The sequence below is a fragment of the Dermacentor variabilis genome, chromosome 1 (genome assembly GCF_050947875.1).
Source record: "Dermacentor variabilis isolate Ectoservices chromosome 1, ASM5094787v1, whole genome shotgun sequence".
Taxonomy (NCBI): Eukaryota; Metazoa; Arthropoda; class Arachnida; order Ixodida; family Ixodidae; genus Dermacentor; species Dermacentor variabilis.
The window spans coordinates 87,791,613-87,812,126 of NC_134568.1; the positions used below are offsets into that span (position 1 = coordinate 87,791,613).

Consider the following 20,514-nt stretch of genomic DNA (forward strand, 5'->3'; position numbering starts at 1 on the left):
ATTCCGGCCATGACGCCTTAAACCAGTCCAGCACGTCTCACAGAACTGTTTACCACGTAGAAGACGCACGTCATACTAAACAGACCGCACGACCGCGAAAACAAACCCCAGAAACTACCGCGGAGCGTATACCTGCCATGCAAAACACCGCTTTCACCCAAGCCAGTATGGCGCTGCTCATAGGTGGCGCCACTGCGTTCACAATATGGCGGCGCCTACGAAAAAACGGTCTATATACCCCGCCAGCCTACACAGCCACGTACATGGCACTACCATTGATCAAAATTTTGATCACACTACAAATCAGGCAGCTGATAGAGTTGCTGTTTCGAGGCACAAGCGCTGCTGTGGCACAAGCGCTTCTTCTGTGATTGCAGAGACATGCTCATAAGCTACTATGATGCGCAGCGGCATGCCTGGTACCAATTGCATCCAGCCATGTGGTTTGTGGCACAGAGGTTCATACTAGTTTCCTCAAGGAAAATCTGAGTTGCAGTTTTTCAACCACCAGGGGCAGGATTGGTACATACTATGTGGGGATGCGCGACTCCCACGCATCCCCTGATATGTTGTTTTCTCGCATAGCTCCCATCTCCTGTAATCCGACTTCGCTGCGCGGCTTTACTTCAGCGGTCGGTATGCTTGCAGGGTAGTACTAGAGATGGCGTGAGTGTTGCTCTGCTAACGCCACCTAACGGCGGGGTTACTTGGGCACAAAAGGGAGTAGCCTCTTTCTCTTTGGTTTGGGGTCGGTGGTGTGTGCGGACATCGACACGCTTTGCGGGACTGTCCCGAGAAAGGCTTCAGAGCGAGGTACCGAGATGGACGAACATGATCGTTCGACTGCACCATCGTTCGTGTGAATGTACACGTGAATGATTAGGTGTTGGTGTTCAGCATGGGGGCAAACATATAGTTGCGGGGATGCTAGACTCTCACGCGTCCCGATATTTTCCCCGCAAGGCTCTTGCATCTCCTGTAATCCAGCTTCTCTGCTTATCTGAGCGCTGGCGGTGGTCAGTGTTGTTGCAACATATTATGAGAGATAGTGCAAGTGTTGCACTGCTAATGCCACCTAACAGAGGGGTTACTGGGGCACGAAAGGAGTAGGCTCTTCCTCTCTTGCTTGGGGTCAGTGAGCTGCATGGACATTCCGCATGCTCGTCCACTGTTTGCGGGACCGTCCTGCTAAAGGCTTGGGAGCAGGGGGGGGGGGGGGTATTCTGTAAGAGTCCACCGAGTGGATTGTCCACTTCGGCCACTGCTGACTGGGTGCAGCTGTACAAGCAAGGAGGAGACTAGCAGCCCTAGCCAATCAGCAGCGGCCGAAATGGACGGTCCACTAGGTGGACTCTTACAGAATACTTCCACTGGACACTGGAATGGATGAATTCTATCATTCGAATGCGACGTCGTTCGCGTGACTGTACAGACGAACATTATGAGTTGGTGTCCAGCATGGGGGCGAACACATTCGCTTGTTATCTTGTCGTGGTGAGTCGGCCTTCCTCGATTTGACAGTGGCCATCGGCATATTCTATTAATAGTGATTCCGACAGCTGACATTGGTGTATGAAAGGTGCAAAAAATGCCCTTTTAATTGTCTGCACTACTGCGTTGTAGTTTTTTTGTCCCAAGGGCATGTTTGAGACCCAACAAGAATCAAATTTGAATTGATGAGCTCAGACTCGGAATGTGGCAAAATCGCGAAACAGGCCAGAAGAGGTCAAGTTCACTGACTATATCTTATCGTGGGCCAGCAAAGTGAAAATATAGAAGCATACAAATTGGCTTTCATCTGTGATGGAGATAAGGGGACGCACCTCGTCAGTTAGGGTTAAGAAGGGCACAACACGCATGAGCAGTTGCAGCAGACGGGGACTGGGCCGGCCAGTGCCCACTTGGGCCAGAAGGAATGTGATGTCATCCCGTGTAACGCCTTCAGGAAGCCGAGGAGGCACATGGGCAGCTCCTTCAGCCAGCACAGCCTCCAGTGTTGCCAGCAACTGTTCTGCAAGCGCGGCCTCCTGTGCCCCCAGCAGTAGCCGCAGTGCCCCCAGGAGACGTGCAACTGCATGCAACGATGACTCCAGAAGATGCAGACGGTTGCTTCGAACCTGGAAAAAACAGTGAAGCCAAGCCCGTGAATTTTTTGACTGAACAGACTTCTGCAGTGCATGGCATGGCATGATGCTTGTATAAAGTCTATGTCCATTATACCATGGAGTAGGAATGACAGGAGTGCAAAACACAGCTGTGAGCATCAGTTCATAAGGCCATGGAGAACGGCACTTCTCCTCAATGTCAGTACTTCAAATTATCCAACACAAAGCTTACTACACATGTGTGCACCAGCTGTATACCTTTGTGCACTGCCTGCCCACCACAGCCTTGCAGCTAGTGGTTGTGTCATGTTGAATTCATTTAGCATGGTTAATTTGCACATAGTACGTTACATTCATAGTCTGCGAATGTCTGTATAACAACCAAATATGCAGTGACCTGCATTATTATTCTAACAATTCTAAAGATGCTTCACTTTCTACCTCGATGGAACTGCACAGAGTGTTTCATCGCTATGGATTATCATCATCACTCTAATGTGACTAACATTAACCCTTTGAGGGTCAATGAAGTAAATATATGGCACCGTGAACAAAGCCCAAAATGGTCGATGCCGTACATTTATGGCACCGTCTGTATGTTTAAAAAGCATGCCAATTTCCGAACTTTCTTTTTTCTGCCATGTGCTGCCACTATGTGGGAATAGAGGGAATTTTTTTCGCGCACCTCCCTCTCTCGGTTTTCGTTGCATGATTTGTTTTAGAGCTAGTTTGTTCCTGCGCCTCTATGTACTACCGCTCGCGGGCGTGCCAAAAGCCAAACTGCCACTTGTGGGCGGCGGTTTGGCTTTTGTTCCGTGGGCGGTTTCGGCTTCTTGCGCTCGCAAAACTGATGGCTATCTCGTTACTAATCGCTCAAAGGGCGACCGTTTGTTTCTCGCTTGTTTAGTGCTCAAGGGAGTGTGCATAGGAAGGATGCCGCCGTGCATGTGTTTCCGTTGCTTCTATTTTTTTTTGAGGCTCGCGAAAACTAATTGCCTCTGGTTGGAGATAAGATGAAGATTAGTGGAAGTTTTTCACATGTTTTGCTATTTTGACGGGCACACAACCACACAGTTTTCTTCAGTGCGCGCAGCTGCGCAGTTCGATTACGCTATGGATGTACATATTAGTGTAAGAGCAGGAACATTTGAATCTCGCAAAATATTCTCGTGTGCGCATTTTCAAAGCCTTGAACTATAACAATGCCTCAAATTTTCAATTATTATCAGTTTATTTCCTTTTTTATTGTTGTTATTCATGAGTGAAAAGTACATATATACCAACGCAAAATATTTTTTCACACTTTACGGTCACCCTAGAAAAATTACGGTGAATTTTTCTTTAAATAGGTTCCTAAGAAGAATTGGAATCTGCAATAAAAAAAATCGACCCTGGGCAGTCGTATATGGCGAAGAAAAATTTTGGCGAAAAAAAAAAAAAGCTTTAATAATCGAGAAATTTAGGTAAGTGTAGGACATGATTAGACACTCCCCTGGGACATTCAAGCACTTGCCCGATGACGAAAGCACTCCTCAGTTAAATTCTATCACTAATACTCTACCATTCGTTGCAAAAAACATCCTTGTATTGCATTATAAGACTAAATAAAGTGCCACTTGTACAGTTATATTTCATTTTTTAGAAAAAATAACTCACTGAAATCACCCTTGGCAATGGTGCGGGTGGTCAAAAGGTTTCATTTTCGCTCGACTCCGCGTCGCCCACACTTTCGCGTTTCACTAGTTTCGTTATCGCGTAGTGCTGCGCTGGTTTTGCTGGCTCCCAAGACTCGCACAAACTGCAAGTAGCACAGAATTCAACTTCCATGTGATGTCGCGGGATAGCTGAATGATCTACGCCACTTGACCAAACAACACCTGCAGCGGCGAATTCACTGCTGTGTCTTGGCTCTGTACCGCCATCTGTTGGGCGCTGTTTTACTCACCGACGGCAGCAAAGGGTGGTGATCGTGTATGCAACATCACCACTCCCCCCAGTTGGGTGGCAGGAGATTTGAATTTCGAAAAAGGTATTCGGAATCTTCAAATGCAATTTTCTCGTGAACTAAGTCTTTCCTTGGCCTGAAACAAGCATCATGAGGTTTCTGGAATGGTTTTTAAACTGTCTACGTCGACTTAGTATTTGCCTTTAGTGTTCCTTTAAGTCCTTATTTGCACTTTCATCCTTGTAATTATGACTGAAGACAGTTCTTGTTTGTTTACTTGATAAAATATTTTGCATTAAATATGGAATACATTGCCACTAGCACAGTTTCATCGTACATCACGCTGGCTGCATAACCAACAGAGTGCTGTGCGTTTTTTTTCTGAATCGAAGCATTCAATATGTCTGTGCTGCCACATGCAATCAGTTACTGGAATAATCTCTGCAACAGTGCTACTAACATCCGCGATCATGTTGCATTCAGACAGAAATGCAATCCAGTAAACCCTCATTAACTCGAATTCTGATATCTTGAAATATTGGTTAAGTTGACAATTTTTTCTGGCCATGGTTTCATCCCATGTACCTCTTATCTTGAAGAGCTTTTGTACCAGACTCTGGATATCTCAAAATATAGACTTCGAAAGTGCAATAGAAAAAGAAACGGGGCACGGTTGGCAGCGTCGCTTGCATTTACTTTTTACCCCGCGACGGCTCACTGTGTTCACTGAGCCAGACGCCACTGTGCTGCGCCCCACAGTTATCTCTCGCCCTTCTTTTTGTCTATCACCATTCACATGCATTTGCTCGGCCGCATCAATGCCACGTCACTCATGGACATGTGCTAAAAGTGTGACAATTGCACTCTTGCAAAGTTTTAGTTTTCGAAGTTAAATTGTCTGGAATTAATTATGATACAGAAAGTAGCAGCATTGTTAGATTTTTGAATGCCTGAAAACTGTTATGCTCAGATGGCTGGCTTTGAATACTCAATTAGGATCAATCATCTTGACTCTGTTGCAAGCATGCTGCCTTGGCCCAAAAGCCAATAGTGTCATTGACCGTAGACGCTCATGTGTTCGGTGCCGACTGCACGCGAAACTGACCTAAAATATTACTAGTCGTATTTTGGAAAGATGTGGTCTATACGTGGCCAGAGGGCTTCCGTTCTTGTGATGATGGTGATGGTGATGCTACAGTTTAGAGAAAAAATATAATGCACAAACAGAACATGTTATAGAATGGCAGATTGAGCCAACACCACCATAACTATTTCCTGGCTTTCACAATCTCTTTCGCTAGGTGAACTCATTAATGGAAAAAAACCACATCAACATGGCAATACTGGTTGATCATCACTGCCCCAAGTTACATGCAAAAACAAAGATACAGACCTTTACACAGAGGCCAAATAGCTTGAGAAGGACAGTGAGCAGTGGTCGTCCACGTGCCAGGTCATCGATGGCAGCAAGGCGCTCGAGCATGGCCTCAAGGCCTCCACATGTGCCCATGACACGTGCCAGTCGGTACACCTGCTCCTCGTCCACCTGGGGACCACCAGCCTTTGCCTCCAGAGATTCCACGAATTCTTCTGTTGCATCTCCCAACAGCCCCCGCATGCGGTACACCACTCGCATTGCCTCAGACTCGCCATTCTCAGGACACCAGACCTTGCGGTATACTTCCTGTAAAAATGGTGTACATGCCTCATAATCAGATCGTGGTTTTGCCACGCAAAACCTCAAAATTAATAAATGGTGTACACACCATACAGGTATCCCTTTTTTAGTAAAAAGATACTAGTCTAATGCAGACCAGCAACACATATACAGAGTGGAGCCTATTCACAAGATGAGTTAATTTATTTTCACCACATTGGTACATGCCAGAATGTACATAGTAAGTGGGAAAGGACAGCAGGATAAAAGCTGCATTATGGCAGCTTGACTAGCCCCCCTATCTCTTATAACAAAGGCAGCAGAAGGCAACAATACAGCAATGTTAACATAGCACTCTCCTCAAAACGAACAATATGAACCAACTAAAACTTCAAAATACAAAATTCTCCATAGAGAAAAACAAACAAAAACAAACAGTACATTCAACATTCAATGCTGCAACACAGTTCAGAGGTGGAAATGGTCTGTAGTGCTTTGGAGCAGCTCTGAGAGCAGCAAAATCACCACTTTGGAGCATCAGGCTCTTTTGATGCAGCGCCTTAGTTTTATCCCACCATGCAGTTTCTTTTAAAGCTTACTGGAGAGAACTCTGGTGCTGCGATTGTTCAGCTATCATGGTAATGATAGTTAGTACATGGATTTGTTTAATGTTCATGCTTGTGCTACAGATGTTCTTGCAACAACCTTTCTAAAGGTTTATCTTTATATATTTCCAAGCCCTCATCGTGCTCTATTCACAGCAAGCAAATGTCTCTACGCACATGCATAATCATTGCAAATTGTTGCCATTTACAACTCAATAAAGTCTAATGCCTTTATAACGAAGTACTTGGGGCGCCAAAATCATTCATTATACAGGTCAATTCATTTTAAACATTGTACACTGCACAGCCCACAATAGAACCAGGACTGAATTATTCCTTCATAATACAGGTTATTTCCTTCTAGAGGAGCTCGACTGTATTCTGTTAAAAATGATCAATTTGCAAAGTCACAAACCCATTCGAAACCAGAAGGATGAAGTTTAGGCACATAAATGTAGTGCCCATCATTTCCATGATGGCTTAACCGAGTTCCCTATTAATGTTTGTTGAAGAGGCCCAAAACAAGGTGAGGCAGGAACTTACCTATGGCAAAGTATCTTGTATGAGGTGAAGAATTTTTTGCATTACGAAAAAAAAAAAAAAACTTCTGCCCAGACCAGTCTTTAGCTGGGCGGGCATTTCTGGTAACATATTTCTAGCAGATGCTCTTATGAAATCAAATAAAAAGACAGACCTGAGTGCATGACCACTTTTTCTTCCTGACTGCCCCCAGAAAAGCACCTGCTTAACATGGTCTCAGCATCCTTCACTGGTTAGCTTTGTTTACCATTGCCTAACAGTCACATGTATGCATTATAGAGTATAGGCTTGTAATTCAACTTTTGTTAATTCTGGAAATCCTCATTCTGATTCCTCTCCCCAAGCAAACAATCATTGTTCAATGGCGTCAAACACAAGCTGATTTGGAAGCGCTTGGCTGCAAAATACACACAAGCCCTGAATTGCCACAAGTATGGAGCGTCGCAATCAACACTAGTGTGCAACCATAACAAAGCAATTAAAGAACCCCTCATCAAATTTGGACATTGCAAACGGACAAGCACGGCATGTAGATCCCACAGTGGCAACCGTGTCTGCAAAGTATCATGTGGATGCCCAGCACGAAAACAGCTGCAATTTCAAACAGAAGTCCGCGTGCCTTTCCTCTTGAAGGTACTCTACTTCCAGCCAGAGAGTCAAGGTCACACGCACAAATGCCTCTATGTAAGACGCATTGCCTGCAATGTCATTACTTATTACTTTGGTAAATCATATAATGCTGAACACATAATACAGTAGAACATCATTGAGCGAGGTTCTATGTATGTTAACTGTACGATTTTCCAGCGCCAACGTTCGTGATCGAGCATGCAAAGAAGTTGGAGTTTCGCGCGAAAGGTGAAGCATCAATTCCGATAACAAATTAGTAGACATCTATGCGAAGTAAGGATAGTAGTTTTGTCTGCTGTATAAATTTGTTAGCATTAGCTTACTAACTAAATTAACAAGCATGCATGCACGTACAAGCAAACATGAACATATCTCTCTTGATGACCGTGGAAACTTACTGTCAAAACGCTGGAGTGAGGAAACGCAGCAGAAGCAGCGAGCGAATTGACCTTTGGACTACCTATCACTTCAACGTGAACTAAGCAGCCCGAACATAGTGCCCACAAAGCTATGAGCTCGTGGTGCACATATACTCTGTACTCATCACAGATCGCTTTTAACATAGGGCCCGCGTGGCTGCGCCATATGCAGCAGCTGCTAGAGTTCACCCATCATTGGCTCTCTGAAAAAGAACTGAAATTTTTGTGCATGGCTTAACATATCACTTACAAAAATGCTTCGCTCAGATTCATTGTTCATCTGTTCACGTGGCTGTGACTCATGTTGGCTGAGTGTATAAGTACGACCTGGTTTTCGATAATAAACATTGTTGGAAGTTAGCGCTGTGTGTGTCCCAGTGTGTCTTCTTTTGTCCCATCTTTTAATCGTGCTACCGTACACCCCTTGAAGTTAAAGCTGAAATCGTAACAACATAACAAAGCAGCCAATTATTCAGTGTTACATTCATAACTCAGAAATTCAGCAACAGGAACCATTGTGGAAAACTATTCTGGAATGCTTTATGTTTTTTCTTCAGTTCTTGCATCTTGTGGCACACGTCAGCATATTAGCTGCCTTGCGACAACGGTTGTGACAAGTGGTGGTTTTGTTTTAGAGGCACATGATGCAAGTAACACCACAGGAGCTGTTAAGGAGGAAAGGCGCTTCTACAATGCTCAAGGTGAGAGCATTGAGTCGAGAGCATGAGTCGAGTTGACGGCAACGTTGAGAAATGGCAATGTCTGATGATGATGATTATGAATTGGTATTTTGTGGCGTAAGGGCCAAGTATGGCCAAAGAGTGCCAGGCTAGTGTTAATGAGTTCGCAATACGATGATGAAATACGAGAGGTAGATGCGTTGTGGCTTTAGAGGCCTTAAAACAGTCACTGTAAAGCGCATAAAATGAATATGTAATTAATTATGGCAATCAGTAATGAAGTATACTATGAACAGGAAAGATACATTGCAGAAGGATGATATATATACTAAAGATGTAAGTGGTAAAAATTTGTAAGAATACTGCCTTGTCAGAGCCCTTGCAACCCAAGGGCCTGGAGATATGTGCTATACAGAACACTACTATTGCAGCACCATCCTTTGGGAAGAGGATGCACTACGAATTTCTTGGGCTAACAACATTTAATACAACACCATTCAAAAAATCTAGAATTGATTTGGAGTCAAAAAACAGTACTGCACCAGGAAACATTGTTGGATGGAGAGGTATATGTTGGCGGCATGCTAGAGGAAAGTTGTTTCTTTCTCTCAGCTTCTACTTCCTGACACTCCAAGAAGATGTGGAGGATAGTTAGCCGCTCACCAAATCTACCACAGGTTGGAGGTTCATTAGTAATCAGCAGAAAATTGTGGGTGTCATACGTGTGTCTATCCTGAGTTGACAAAATAGGATGTCAGTACGTCATGTTTTCGTTGTGGAGAGCCACAAACCTAACTGTGACTTAATTACTTGTAGCTTACCATATTTACTTGCATAATGAACAGACTTTTTTTCCCCGAAAAATATGGTCGAAGTTGGGGGGCGCATTATGCAGGGTACAATTATGAACAATTCTTTTTTTTTCGTGGCCACCTCTAAAAAAGTCAGTTTTGTCAGAAATGTGAGCCATCGATTGCGATAGCAAATGACTAGACAGCTACACAAAGTAAGGATGGTAGTTTTATCGGCTGTATAAACTTGCAAACATTCGCTTCAATGCAAACTGAGAGGCAAGAACGCAGCCCGTACAAAGGTATGAGCCGCCGTTGACTCAGCCCCCGACGCAGATCACCTTGAAGATAGGGCGCACAGCGGCCGCGCAAGCGCAGTTGCTGCCAAAGTAAAATGCCGCGCCACTCCCTCCTTCCCCTCCCGCCATGTTTCCTTCCCACTTTCCTCCTTTGTATGTAGAAGATTCAGTCGCGATCGTTGGTGCCCCTCGGGCATGGTTGTGCAATATGCAGTTGCTGCCAGAGTACAACGCCACTGCTCCTCCTTCCCATCCCCCCAGGGCCTCTTGCGCTACGAAAGTCTGCGCACGAGATTGAGCCGTGATCGTTGGTTTCCCTCGGGCGCTTTCACACACACTCACACCATGCGGCGCACGGCGACAACGATGGCAAAAATGTGCCTGGAGCGTGCATATAATTGCTATTGTAATAAAAGGAAGAGACATGGTACGATTTGTCCTCCAACACGGCGTCGGACACAATCGTACTCACCGGATGCCGCATCAGACACCGAATTGTACCGTGTGTCTCCTATTTCACAGCAGCAAGTTCAGGGTATGACCATTATGCGAGAAAAAGAAAAAAAAAACACACTTCTTGACTGGAAAAGTGGGGGCTGCGTACACTACACGAGTGCATTCATTATGCGAGCAAATGCGGCATTATTTGTTTCAGTGTCCAACACGGGTTGCCAGTGGCGTGTCAGTCTTTTTGTAGGAAAGGCTTCAGATCTGTGGCAAGGACAGCAGCGGCAGGATTATTAGCTTGCGATGCAATTGGTGTGGCGATTCGGTGTGCTAGGATATTACCCTTGACGTCTCTGTAGCCAGGCACCCAACCCAGCACATGACATGCTGGTTAAACATGTGCACTGCGCAGAGAACAGAATAGAGCTCACTAAGAACAGAATTTTTTTGTTTAAGGAATGACACTACGGCTTAGGAAGTCTGTAAATATAATCATTTTTTTTTTAAGTTTTGATTTTCTTACATGTTTCACAGCTGACAATAGTGCATAGGCCTCAGCTGCAAAGATACTTGTTTCCGGATGCAGGTCATTTGGTTCCTCTACAGAGATTTGATTCCTCTACAAATTATGTATAACATTCTATAAGCTGCCACAGTTATGATGGCAATGGATTTGCTAGGGCCATCAGGCTATGTTCAAGGAGTGGACTACCCATTTTCTCACTAAGTTTTCTTACACGTAGTGACAAGGATTCTCTTGCTACCGGTCGATTGATAAACAGTGATTAAAATGGACCAGATTTGTCTGTTAAATGCTAGTACACAGCTAAGGCCTTGTGGGTGCCAGTGAAGGTGTGCATCTTACTAAATTCAGCGATTTCTTTTGAAACTTATGTTTTGGTAGAGGACGGCACAATCAGCGCAGTGCTTCAACACGTGCAAGTTGCCTGCATAGTATTATTACAACTAATTTTAGTCTCCACTGCTCCACAGGATGTTCAATTAACATTAAAATGCCATTCTGTCTATTCTTTTGCTGTGACCCATAAAAAATTGCACTTGTGTGGTAACTCACCATCATTATCAGCCTATTTTATTTCCACTGTAGGATAAAGGCCACTCCCAGCAAAGCTAGAGCTTAATACTAGTAGCTACGTAGGTGCATTATGTGCTACCATAAAGCAGAGAGAGAAAGAGAGAAGGAAAAGCAAGTGGTGTACCTTGACAGGCAGATCAAGGCTCATTATCTTGTTGCAGACAAGCAGCTCCATGCCATTATCATCCTCGAGCAAAGCCACCAACTCGCAGTCCTGGCACACCTTGTTCTTGAGGTCACGCATCAGTGGCCCCATGCCAGGCTCATTTGAGCTGTATGGGTTGCCCAGCATGCGCCCCTGGAGGAAGTCCTCCTGCTGTGGGTCTTTCTCGAGAGTCACCAGGAACTCGCCTAGCTCATTTTCCTCAGGGTGGATCAATGAGCAGAGCCGCTCAAAGATGAACACAGGTGTTCGCAGATCCTCCAGCCCATAACGGCCTAGTGTTGCAACACAAACTGCCATGAATGCCTCAGTCTCTGACTCGGTGCCTGTTGTCATCTCTTCTAGTAGTGTTAACAATTTTTCTTGCGTCTCATCTATCAACTTCGTGCGTTGAACCACTAGCTTGCGCAGAGACAAGTAGCCATTGAGCACGCATCCAACAAGACGCGACTTATATTGCTGCCGGACTGAGTCCACTTCGATGAATGATGAAAGGAGCTCCGTGAGCATCTTCAGGGCAAAACCTGCACATACAGGCACTGTTTGTCAATCTCCACTTGAGTGAACCACAAAAGTAAACTAAACCAAGTGCACCTATTTCATGCACAACTGCTCTCTATAAATGCTGCTAACAATTATAGCTTAGCATAACTACTTTCAGATCCATAGAACCTAGTTTGTCCAATGATGGATCAGGGAGTTGGCACATGGAACATCTTTGTGCACAATATGTATTTGTAATTTTATTTTAAAAGGTTTTGAACCTCTTTACAAATAGTGTAACCTGACTTAAACCTGCATAGGACGCTTACAGCTATGAGCTGACAATGCTATGCAGATAAACCTTATATCAAACATTCTCCGCATTGTAATGCCATTGCAGTAAAATATGAGAAAAGAAAAACACAATGACATGTTCCATTCCTTATGAAAATCATTTCTTATTACCTCTGAATAACAGTTTTTTTTTTTCAGTCTTTCCTGACACTAATTTCGAAATCTATATCTGCGTGTCTTGGCAAAAACTTAATACCAATATTTGACAGCACAAGGTTTCTTGGCACAGTTTTAGACAGGCATGTGAAATTCAATCTTCATGTGCAATCGCTTGTCCGTAAGATCTGGAATACATGCCATAATCAAAACCATCTCATATTTTCAGCCTTATATTATCATCCATTCCCTTTATCACACACACATTCACAGCCATTTATCTTATTGTGTATCAGCCTGGGGCAACACGTACTTCACACGCCTCAGCCAACTTCAACACCTGCAAAATCAGGCACTTCATCTCGTGACTTTCAGCCATTTCTTATCCAATGCAGTGTCACTTCATTGCAGTTTAAACATTCATCCTCTTCCATCAGCTTTTTACGTTTAAGTTATCAGTTGTGATACATAAGTTATGTTGTAACATTGCACCTATAGATGGCTTTGTCGTTGAAACTTTTGTAAATGCTAACAATACTAGGTTCTCTGAACTCGATAACCGTATTTTACCTAAAGTGCGCACAAACTATAGTAAGTTCACTACCATAGTTGTGGGAATCAAACTGTGGAATTGTAGTTAACATAGTACCATTAAACCATCACTCACAGAGCATGTATTCAAGAATTAAGTTAAGAAATATTTTATGCAACAGCTCTCTTCGTCTTAACAACTGACTTTTGTGATTTTAATGATTGATGTAGTAATAATACTACATGTTATATTGCTCCTATTTTATCGTATTGTTAAATGACATTGCTTTTCTATTACAGAAGGTTTCTTTGCCATTTTGTCAAACTAAACAGCATCATATTTTATTGTTTTTCGCACTGTTCTTTACTTTTTCAAATTGTCTGTAAAGTTACCATAACCACCATAACCAGTCGACCAAAAACTTTGGTGACAACATCCTCATTTATGTGCATGTTCTTACAATATACAGATTTCATGAGGAATTTTGCGTGTAGGCTATCTCCAAAAGCTAGTAGTCTGCAACTAAAAAGATTGAAGTGGTGCTTGAGGCATGGAACGAGTGGGAGCTCACAATGATGTGCATGAAAATTTCAAAATATGTTAGATGCAGATGGCAAAAGTAGGACACACGCTCTTGGTGTTGCCCGCCTTCACATCTAGTAAATGCACTTGTGAGCATCATTGTGGGGGCTACTACAGTCAAAATTCGATATAATGAACACAGATATAACAAATTAGCAGATATGACAAAGTAAATTCAATATTTGGTTGCTTATGCTTTGTTTCAATGGTGTATTCTTCTTTAAAGGGACATTAAAGAGAAAAAATTATTTCTTCTGCATCAGTAAATTACCTTTCTACGACACCAAAAACACCACTTTTACCTCGATGAGACGCATGGTAAGCCAGAAAAAGCGCAAGAACAAAAGACGGGTGGCGATGCCTCCTTGAAGTTCCCGCACTTGTTCGCTGTGACATCATGGATTTTGATGGCATCTTCTAGGGCTTACTGAAGTATATAGCGGTACAGATTGACTACATTGTGTTCTAAAGGAACCAACTATTAAACATGGCAAGTTTCGGGAGCCAGCATGGCCCAAAAGCAAAAACACACTTTGGAATCCCTGACGTCAGACTGATGTACTGGCGCCGGGGTTTCGGCGCGAAACTCACTCAAATATTGATACTTCAACCTTCATTTTCTCATCTAATAATCAAACTATTATTTTGAAATGACTGCCTGCAGAGTTCTCAAACAATGCTTTATTAGTCTAAACTGACTTATTGTTTCGCTTTAGTGTCCCTTTAAAGAACAGAAATGCGAGATCTGACATGGTATCAGTAATAGCAAAGCAAATTTTTGATAGCACATGCTTCAAAATATGCATTTTGGTAGACAAAATGTAAAATACCCCGACTGTTAAATACAGTCACCAACCTCATTTTTCAGATACCCTATTTTCCGGACCTGCGTGTTGGTTTGGACATCCTTGCAGCACCGTCACCTACTCTTAGAACCAATGAACAATAGCAACCAAAATTGGGACACCGTATAGCATGCTGTTAAATTTTTTGAACATTATCGATGCACGCAATCCTGCAAACATGGTGGCCATGAACCAAGTTGCCACCATACTGACTTGACATTAAACTGCAACTTTAGTTGCCAACCTATGATAAAGCAGCGCTCATTAGGCCTAGTGGCTTAGGCAGTGCAGTTAATTGTAACGAAAATTGACTGACAACCTGCAAAGTGGATGGTGACAAGTTGTGGAAGCTTGCTGTCAGTATGTCTGTACCAGTAGACTTCACGGCAATTAGGAGCAAGACTTAACTGATGGCCGTAGTAGTGGGGTTCGGGACCACATGCAGCAGCCTCCCGTCTCTGAAATATCTTTTAGCAACTGCATGGCCCATAGTTAGCAAGAAAAACTTGAAATAACTAGCAAATTCTGAATGAGCTTGCATGATTTGGGCAGTGGCTTGGCTTCATTGGACTGCAGCCAGCAAGTCACTGTGCTCATTCCATGCGACTTGTCGTGGTGGCGTAGTGGCTTTGGTGTTGCGCTGAGATGCCCATTGGCGCGAGATCAAATCTCGGTCATAGCGGCCACATTTCGATAGGGGCAAAATGCAAAAACGCCAGCGTACCGTGCATTGGGTGCACATTAAAGAACCCCAGATGGTCAAAATTAATATGGAGTCCTCCACTACAGTGTGCCTCAACTATATTGGTTTTGGCATGTAAAACTCTAGAATTGAATTTTTTAGAGTGCAGCTCTTATTGGCCTGTTCCTGCAGCGAGTGCCAGCGTAACCGAGTGAACGAGGTCAACAGCAAAAGATGAAACAGCAAACGTGGAGCGGCAGATGAAACACGCGAGCCGCGAATGGTGGCGACCAATGAGAGCGTGGTGACATGCGCGTGGGAAACTGGCTTCATGCAGACCTACCCGACTGCTCTATGTGTACTCATATCTGGTCTCAGCCAGACCGCTCGTTTCGTACTATCGCCTGCTCGCATCAGCTCTCACTCTCGCTTCTTTGGTTTGCTTGGTCTGGTCTTGTTCGTGCTTGTTTCGATTGTTATGGTTTGCGATTGTTTTGTAATCTGATTCTATGCGCAATTCGAATTCTGTGGTACTTTATGGAAGCCAAGCAACACCACAATTACACTGGAGCCTTCGACGAGTCATGTATAAAAGCTGACGCGCCTGACCTGCAGATCAGATTTTTGACGACTGCCAACTCTGCTACACGTCGCTCTCAAATTTATTTCCTCAATACATCGCGAAATGAAAACACATAGAAAGCTGCGCTCAAATTTCGCATTAGGGAGTATCGTAATCATTGGTGAATTTTTCAATGCATGTGGTCACACCATTCGCCTGGCTGCATATTAGCAACAATGCATAGCATGTGTTGTAAGTTATTGATGCTCCCATGCCTTGTCTTGGCCTGGCAAGCCACTGCCAAGCCATCAAAATTCGCAGGAGGTATTGTGTCAGAGGAATTCTGCTTGCATTTCTTTCAGATAGATCTAATTGTGAATTTTTTCTGCTGATATCGGCATATGTGCTTATAATGAATATTAGATATAATGAAGGTAGTTTGTGTTGAATGCGACTTTGTTGTACCGAGGTTTGACTGTATAAAGGAACACTTTCAACCTTGGTGTGAATGGTGAGCAGTCATGCACACCAAACAGAAATTGTGCCTAAGGTACATCTCTGCACGGATAAGTTTTATGGTGACCAATATCTATTACCCTGCCACAACAGTTGGGTGCTTGCAGGGGCACATCAGGTCAGGAAGCTAATGCACATAATGAATTTCAGCTTTAGTCTGTGCCCTTTATCATCATTGTATTCTGTAACCGATAACGACTGAAATACAATAGAACCTTGTTCATACGTTTTGCAAAAAGAATGTGTGAAAATACTTAACTGGGAAAATGTACAGTGCAGGGCCACAAAAAATTTGACCGACTCAACAAAGGGCAGTGAAGGCCAAATCGAAACTGCCCTACAAGACGCCATTGACGTCATAGAAAATTATCTTGAAGGCAGGGGACTCCGCTGTTCCCCTGAAAAGTCGGAGCTTCTCCTATACCGCCCCACACTCCGTGGACGCCCTCCGCGGGGCTCCACGAATAAACGCCAATACGAGGAAATAGAGCTCAACCTGAGGGATGGCAGACCTATACCCGTGGTCCCTAGAATCCGCGTTCTTGGTATGACCATAGAAGCCAACGGAGCTAACTCTATGGCTATCTCCAAGATCCTTCGACAGACCGCTAATACCTCCAGACTGCTGAAACGAGTCACCAACCGGCGAGGGGGTATGAAGGAAGAAAGCCTCATCCGCCTTGTCCAATCTTTTATCGTCTGTCACATTACTTACATTGCGCCCTTTCTCAACTGGTACAAAGCTGAAAAGACTAAACTGGACATCATCATCAGAGGAGCCTATAAGCAGGCCTTAGGACTACCCAACCACACCAGCACGGAACTTCTACTACAATTAGGTATCCACAACACGCTAGACGAGTTAATCGAAGCCCAACGTCGATCCCAACTAGAGCGGCTTACCCTAACGGAAACGGGCCGCAGCATTCTAAACAAGCTTAATATCACCTACCACCGTCAACATGGAGACCAACATCCAATACCACGTGACATTCAGCAATGGATACACGCCGACCCTATTTCGAAAAACATGCACCCAGACTACAACAAAGAACGCAGGAAGGCACGAGCTACCTCTCTCATCAAAGCTTATGCCAACACAGCGGGCGTCACCTTCGTCGACGCAGCTGAGTACCAAGATGGACGGCGCTTTGCGGCGGTTACCACGGCAGGCGGCTTGCTCCGACATGCTGCCAGCATCGTTACCAAAAATGCAAAGACGGCCGAGGAAGTGGCCATCGCCCTGGCCACTCTTGACCCAGCCTGTCACACCATACTGAGCGATTCTCGTGCAGCAATCAACAACTACATCAAAGGTCGTATTTCTCGGCAATCACTCCGTATCTTACGACAAGCCCCGCATTCGCCTGAAAATCAAATCACCCTCGTCTGGATCCCAGCACACGCCGGCATTGTCCACCCGCACCTCACCAACCTCAACAAGGTTACACACTCCGTAGCACGAGAACTAGTCAACCGTGCCGGAGACGGTGCAGGTGCACCCGCAGGACGCAACCGCCTTACAAGATACAACGACCTTGTGAAGTCATTTTACCTCGCAAGAAGAACCTTCCCCACCCCTCACCGCAAGTTAAACAGGGCACAGGCAACCTCCCTTCGCCTGTTACAGACGAATACATACCCCTCCCTCACACGCTATCACACTATATACCCAGACATCTACCTGAGCCAGACGTGCAAGGTCTGTAAAACTGAATCAGCAACACTCCCCCATATGCTATGGGAGTGCAAACATCAATACCCAGACCTTAATTCCGTGACCCTCTTGTTGAGATGGCACGCCACCCTGTGCAGCTCCCATCTTGACGACCAACTCTGGGCGACCCAGCAGGCCTACGAAGCGGCGAAGAGGCAAGACCTCGACGTCCCATCATGGGAGGCCTAGCCCAGCCGACTGAACTGCTGGTGCTCATTAAAGTTCACTCTCTCTCTCTCTCTCTCAACTATAGTCGACATCTATGTAATTACAGTGGTGGAACAGCCCTAAATCCGATTTGGTGCAGCAGCAAGCACTTTTGGCACAGGGTTCAACGCATGTGTGCTTACCATATGCCATACAAATATTAACTGATATAGTCGATATGTTGTGGAGGCAGGTGTGCATGAGGCTTACCCTGCAACTGCGATCAGGAAAGAAAGCGAACCCAGGATGCAACACAGTGCGACAGTCACGGCTTGTGGGCAAAGGCTCACACCACAAGACCGATCGAGTGCGCGTGCCTGCACTAAACATGACATGATGCGATATGTCATGCCACGCACATAAGAAAATTTTCGAAGAAATCTTGCAAAAAAAAAAGAAAAAAAAAAGGAAAGAAGCGCCACTGCGCATGCGCAAGACTCAAATATGATTTTGTGTTTGCGTCAGTGATGCTATTTCACCGAAATAGTGCAGCGATCTAAACTCGACACAAGATTTGCATCAATAAACCTGGCGGCACCCATCAAAGTGGCAGCTCTCACCATGTATCACATTTGCTAATACCATTCTGAACTATGCACCATGTGCGACTGCGATCGCAGCGGCTCTTTTGCAAAGTCCTATTATCACCCATAAACATAAAAATAAAGCTAACCATTAATCTTAGAATGTGACATCCTCTTTTGGCAAACTGTGCGGTACCATGCGGGTTCGATAAATACAGAAATAAAGCACCAGCTAGACGGTACAGCGGTACAACATTGTATGTCCGTCAGAGAAAAATGCGCAAATGACAAACCAGATGTCTCTGATGGGCCCATAGAGAAACTCAATGGACGGGCTTCTGCATCCTTCTACGATGGTGATTATAGCATGCTGTCAATTTTGATTTCAGTTTTGCTAGTTGCGAAGCATCGATGGAAGGAGGGTTTTGTTTTTATGCATGCTTTGGCACAGGCTCAGTGCAATTTTCTGCTACAATGCCGTTTTGGCGCAGGATGGCGCAAAGGCCCGCTCTTGGCGCAGTTTGGCGCAATTGGCACAGCAGTTCCACCATTGCCATTTTGAAAAATATCCATGAACAAAAGTTGCCCTGATTACCTTTTATTGATAGGCTCATAATTTTTCAGCCACCCCTCACATTATTGGCACAAGCTCCAAGGTTTTGGAGTCTTACGTTTTTCTCTGGTGAAAACGTGTGAGAGAAGAAAAAAGGTTTGCAAACCTGTGAATGTGCAAGTTGTCTATGGGCTGCTGAAGACATGGGAGCAATTGTGGTGAAAAACAAATTAACTAACATTATAAAGACCGAGGTTAGGTCCACTACAACAATGTGCAAGTCAGCGAGCGAAAGACCCGAGAACCATTCGCACTGATGGAAGGAGCCAAAGAAGGTCATTTTTTATTCTTTCATTTCTTTCTAATCTCGCAGCTTGCAGCACGAGGCACGAGAGACACATGCTGGAGTATGCCACGTATAAAAGGCGGCCAAGGAAGATGACGGTGGCTGCTAGAAACAAAGTGAATAACTAACAAACAAATGCCAGAAGCACTTACCCTGGGAAAGGTCAGCATTGAGTGTAGTCTCCTCAAGCAGGGTGAGCTGTTCAATTTCGGAGGTGATGAGGTCGCCAAGGTGTGGAAGTAGGCCTTTGATGGCCAGGTAGTGCTTCCAATGGTCAGGCCCAATAAGGCTCTGGTAGAGGGCCAAGAACTTTGCTCCACTCTCACCAGCTGTGCCTAGGTCATCCAAATATGTTGTCAGCAGGTCCAGCATTTCCCGGCACCGTGATGGGACCTGAAGCAAATTTAAGTAAATACTCTTTACAGGGCCCTTCGCCAGGTTTGGGCATCACAAACAGACAAACCCAATGTATAGATCATGCGGAGACAATTATGTCTGCGAAGTATTACACCTATGTGCACTGCAAGACAGCTGAAAATTCAAGTACAAGCCGATGGGAGGAGCCCTTGGTCTCAAAAGTGTCACTTGGTCTACCAGCGAGATGACATCTCATAAGCAGTGCTTCTGCATAACATGCACGGCCCCTGCACTGCACAAATAGTCAGCAGCAGTGTGAATAACTCGAGTATTATTGTGAAATGCACAACACGCAGAACTGTCTCTGGAAATGTGCCCCACAGCAGGAAAAAAAAAAGTGGGGAGAGAGAGTGAGAGAGAAAGAAAGAGCCAGGAATTGCAGGGCGAGGGTCGTGATAAAAGAGAAGGAAATGGGCCCTTGGCTCCGGAATGGGAGAAGGCAGGAGAGGAATGCTGCTTGCGAGTACGGGATGAGGTGATGGGAAAGAGTCTCTGCTGTGGGGAGTGTAGCTCACATCTGCATACCATTGTATGGAGACACCTCACAGCTTCTATATCAGTTACTACATAACCCTTTTTAAAAATTATCGTGGCAGAATGCTCCTTGGGTGGTGCTTTCCAACTTCTCATGTACAAACAAAATTTCACATGTGGCCTTGTAAGAATTTGTGAAATTGTAATTGTAATTGTAATTGAAATTGTAATTTGTGAAAATATTCAA

General features: G+C 44.5%; 1 protein-coding gene across 4 annotated transcripts in view; it reads right to left on the reverse strand.

The window, feature by feature from the left end:
* The window catches only part of poe (E3 ubiquitin-protein ligase-like protein poe), a 549,114-nt gene that overhangs the window by 57,481 nt on the left and 471,119 nt on the right, over positions 1-20,514 (reverse strand). For all 4 annotated transcript variants that reach the window (XM_075691124.1, XM_075691117.1, XM_075691109.1 and 1 more), the window contains 4 exons: positions 19,529-19,769; positions 11,339-11,901; positions 5,444-5,734; positions 1,824-2,117 (listed from right to left, as the gene is read on the reverse strand). In XM_075691124.1, the coding sequence (XP_075547239.1) occupies positions 1,824-2,117; positions 5,444-5,734; positions 11,339-11,901; positions 19,529-19,769 (1,389 nt within the window). The remainder of the gene's footprint in view (positions 1-1,823; positions 2,118-5,443; positions 5,735-11,338; positions 11,902-19,528; positions 19,770-20,514) is intronic.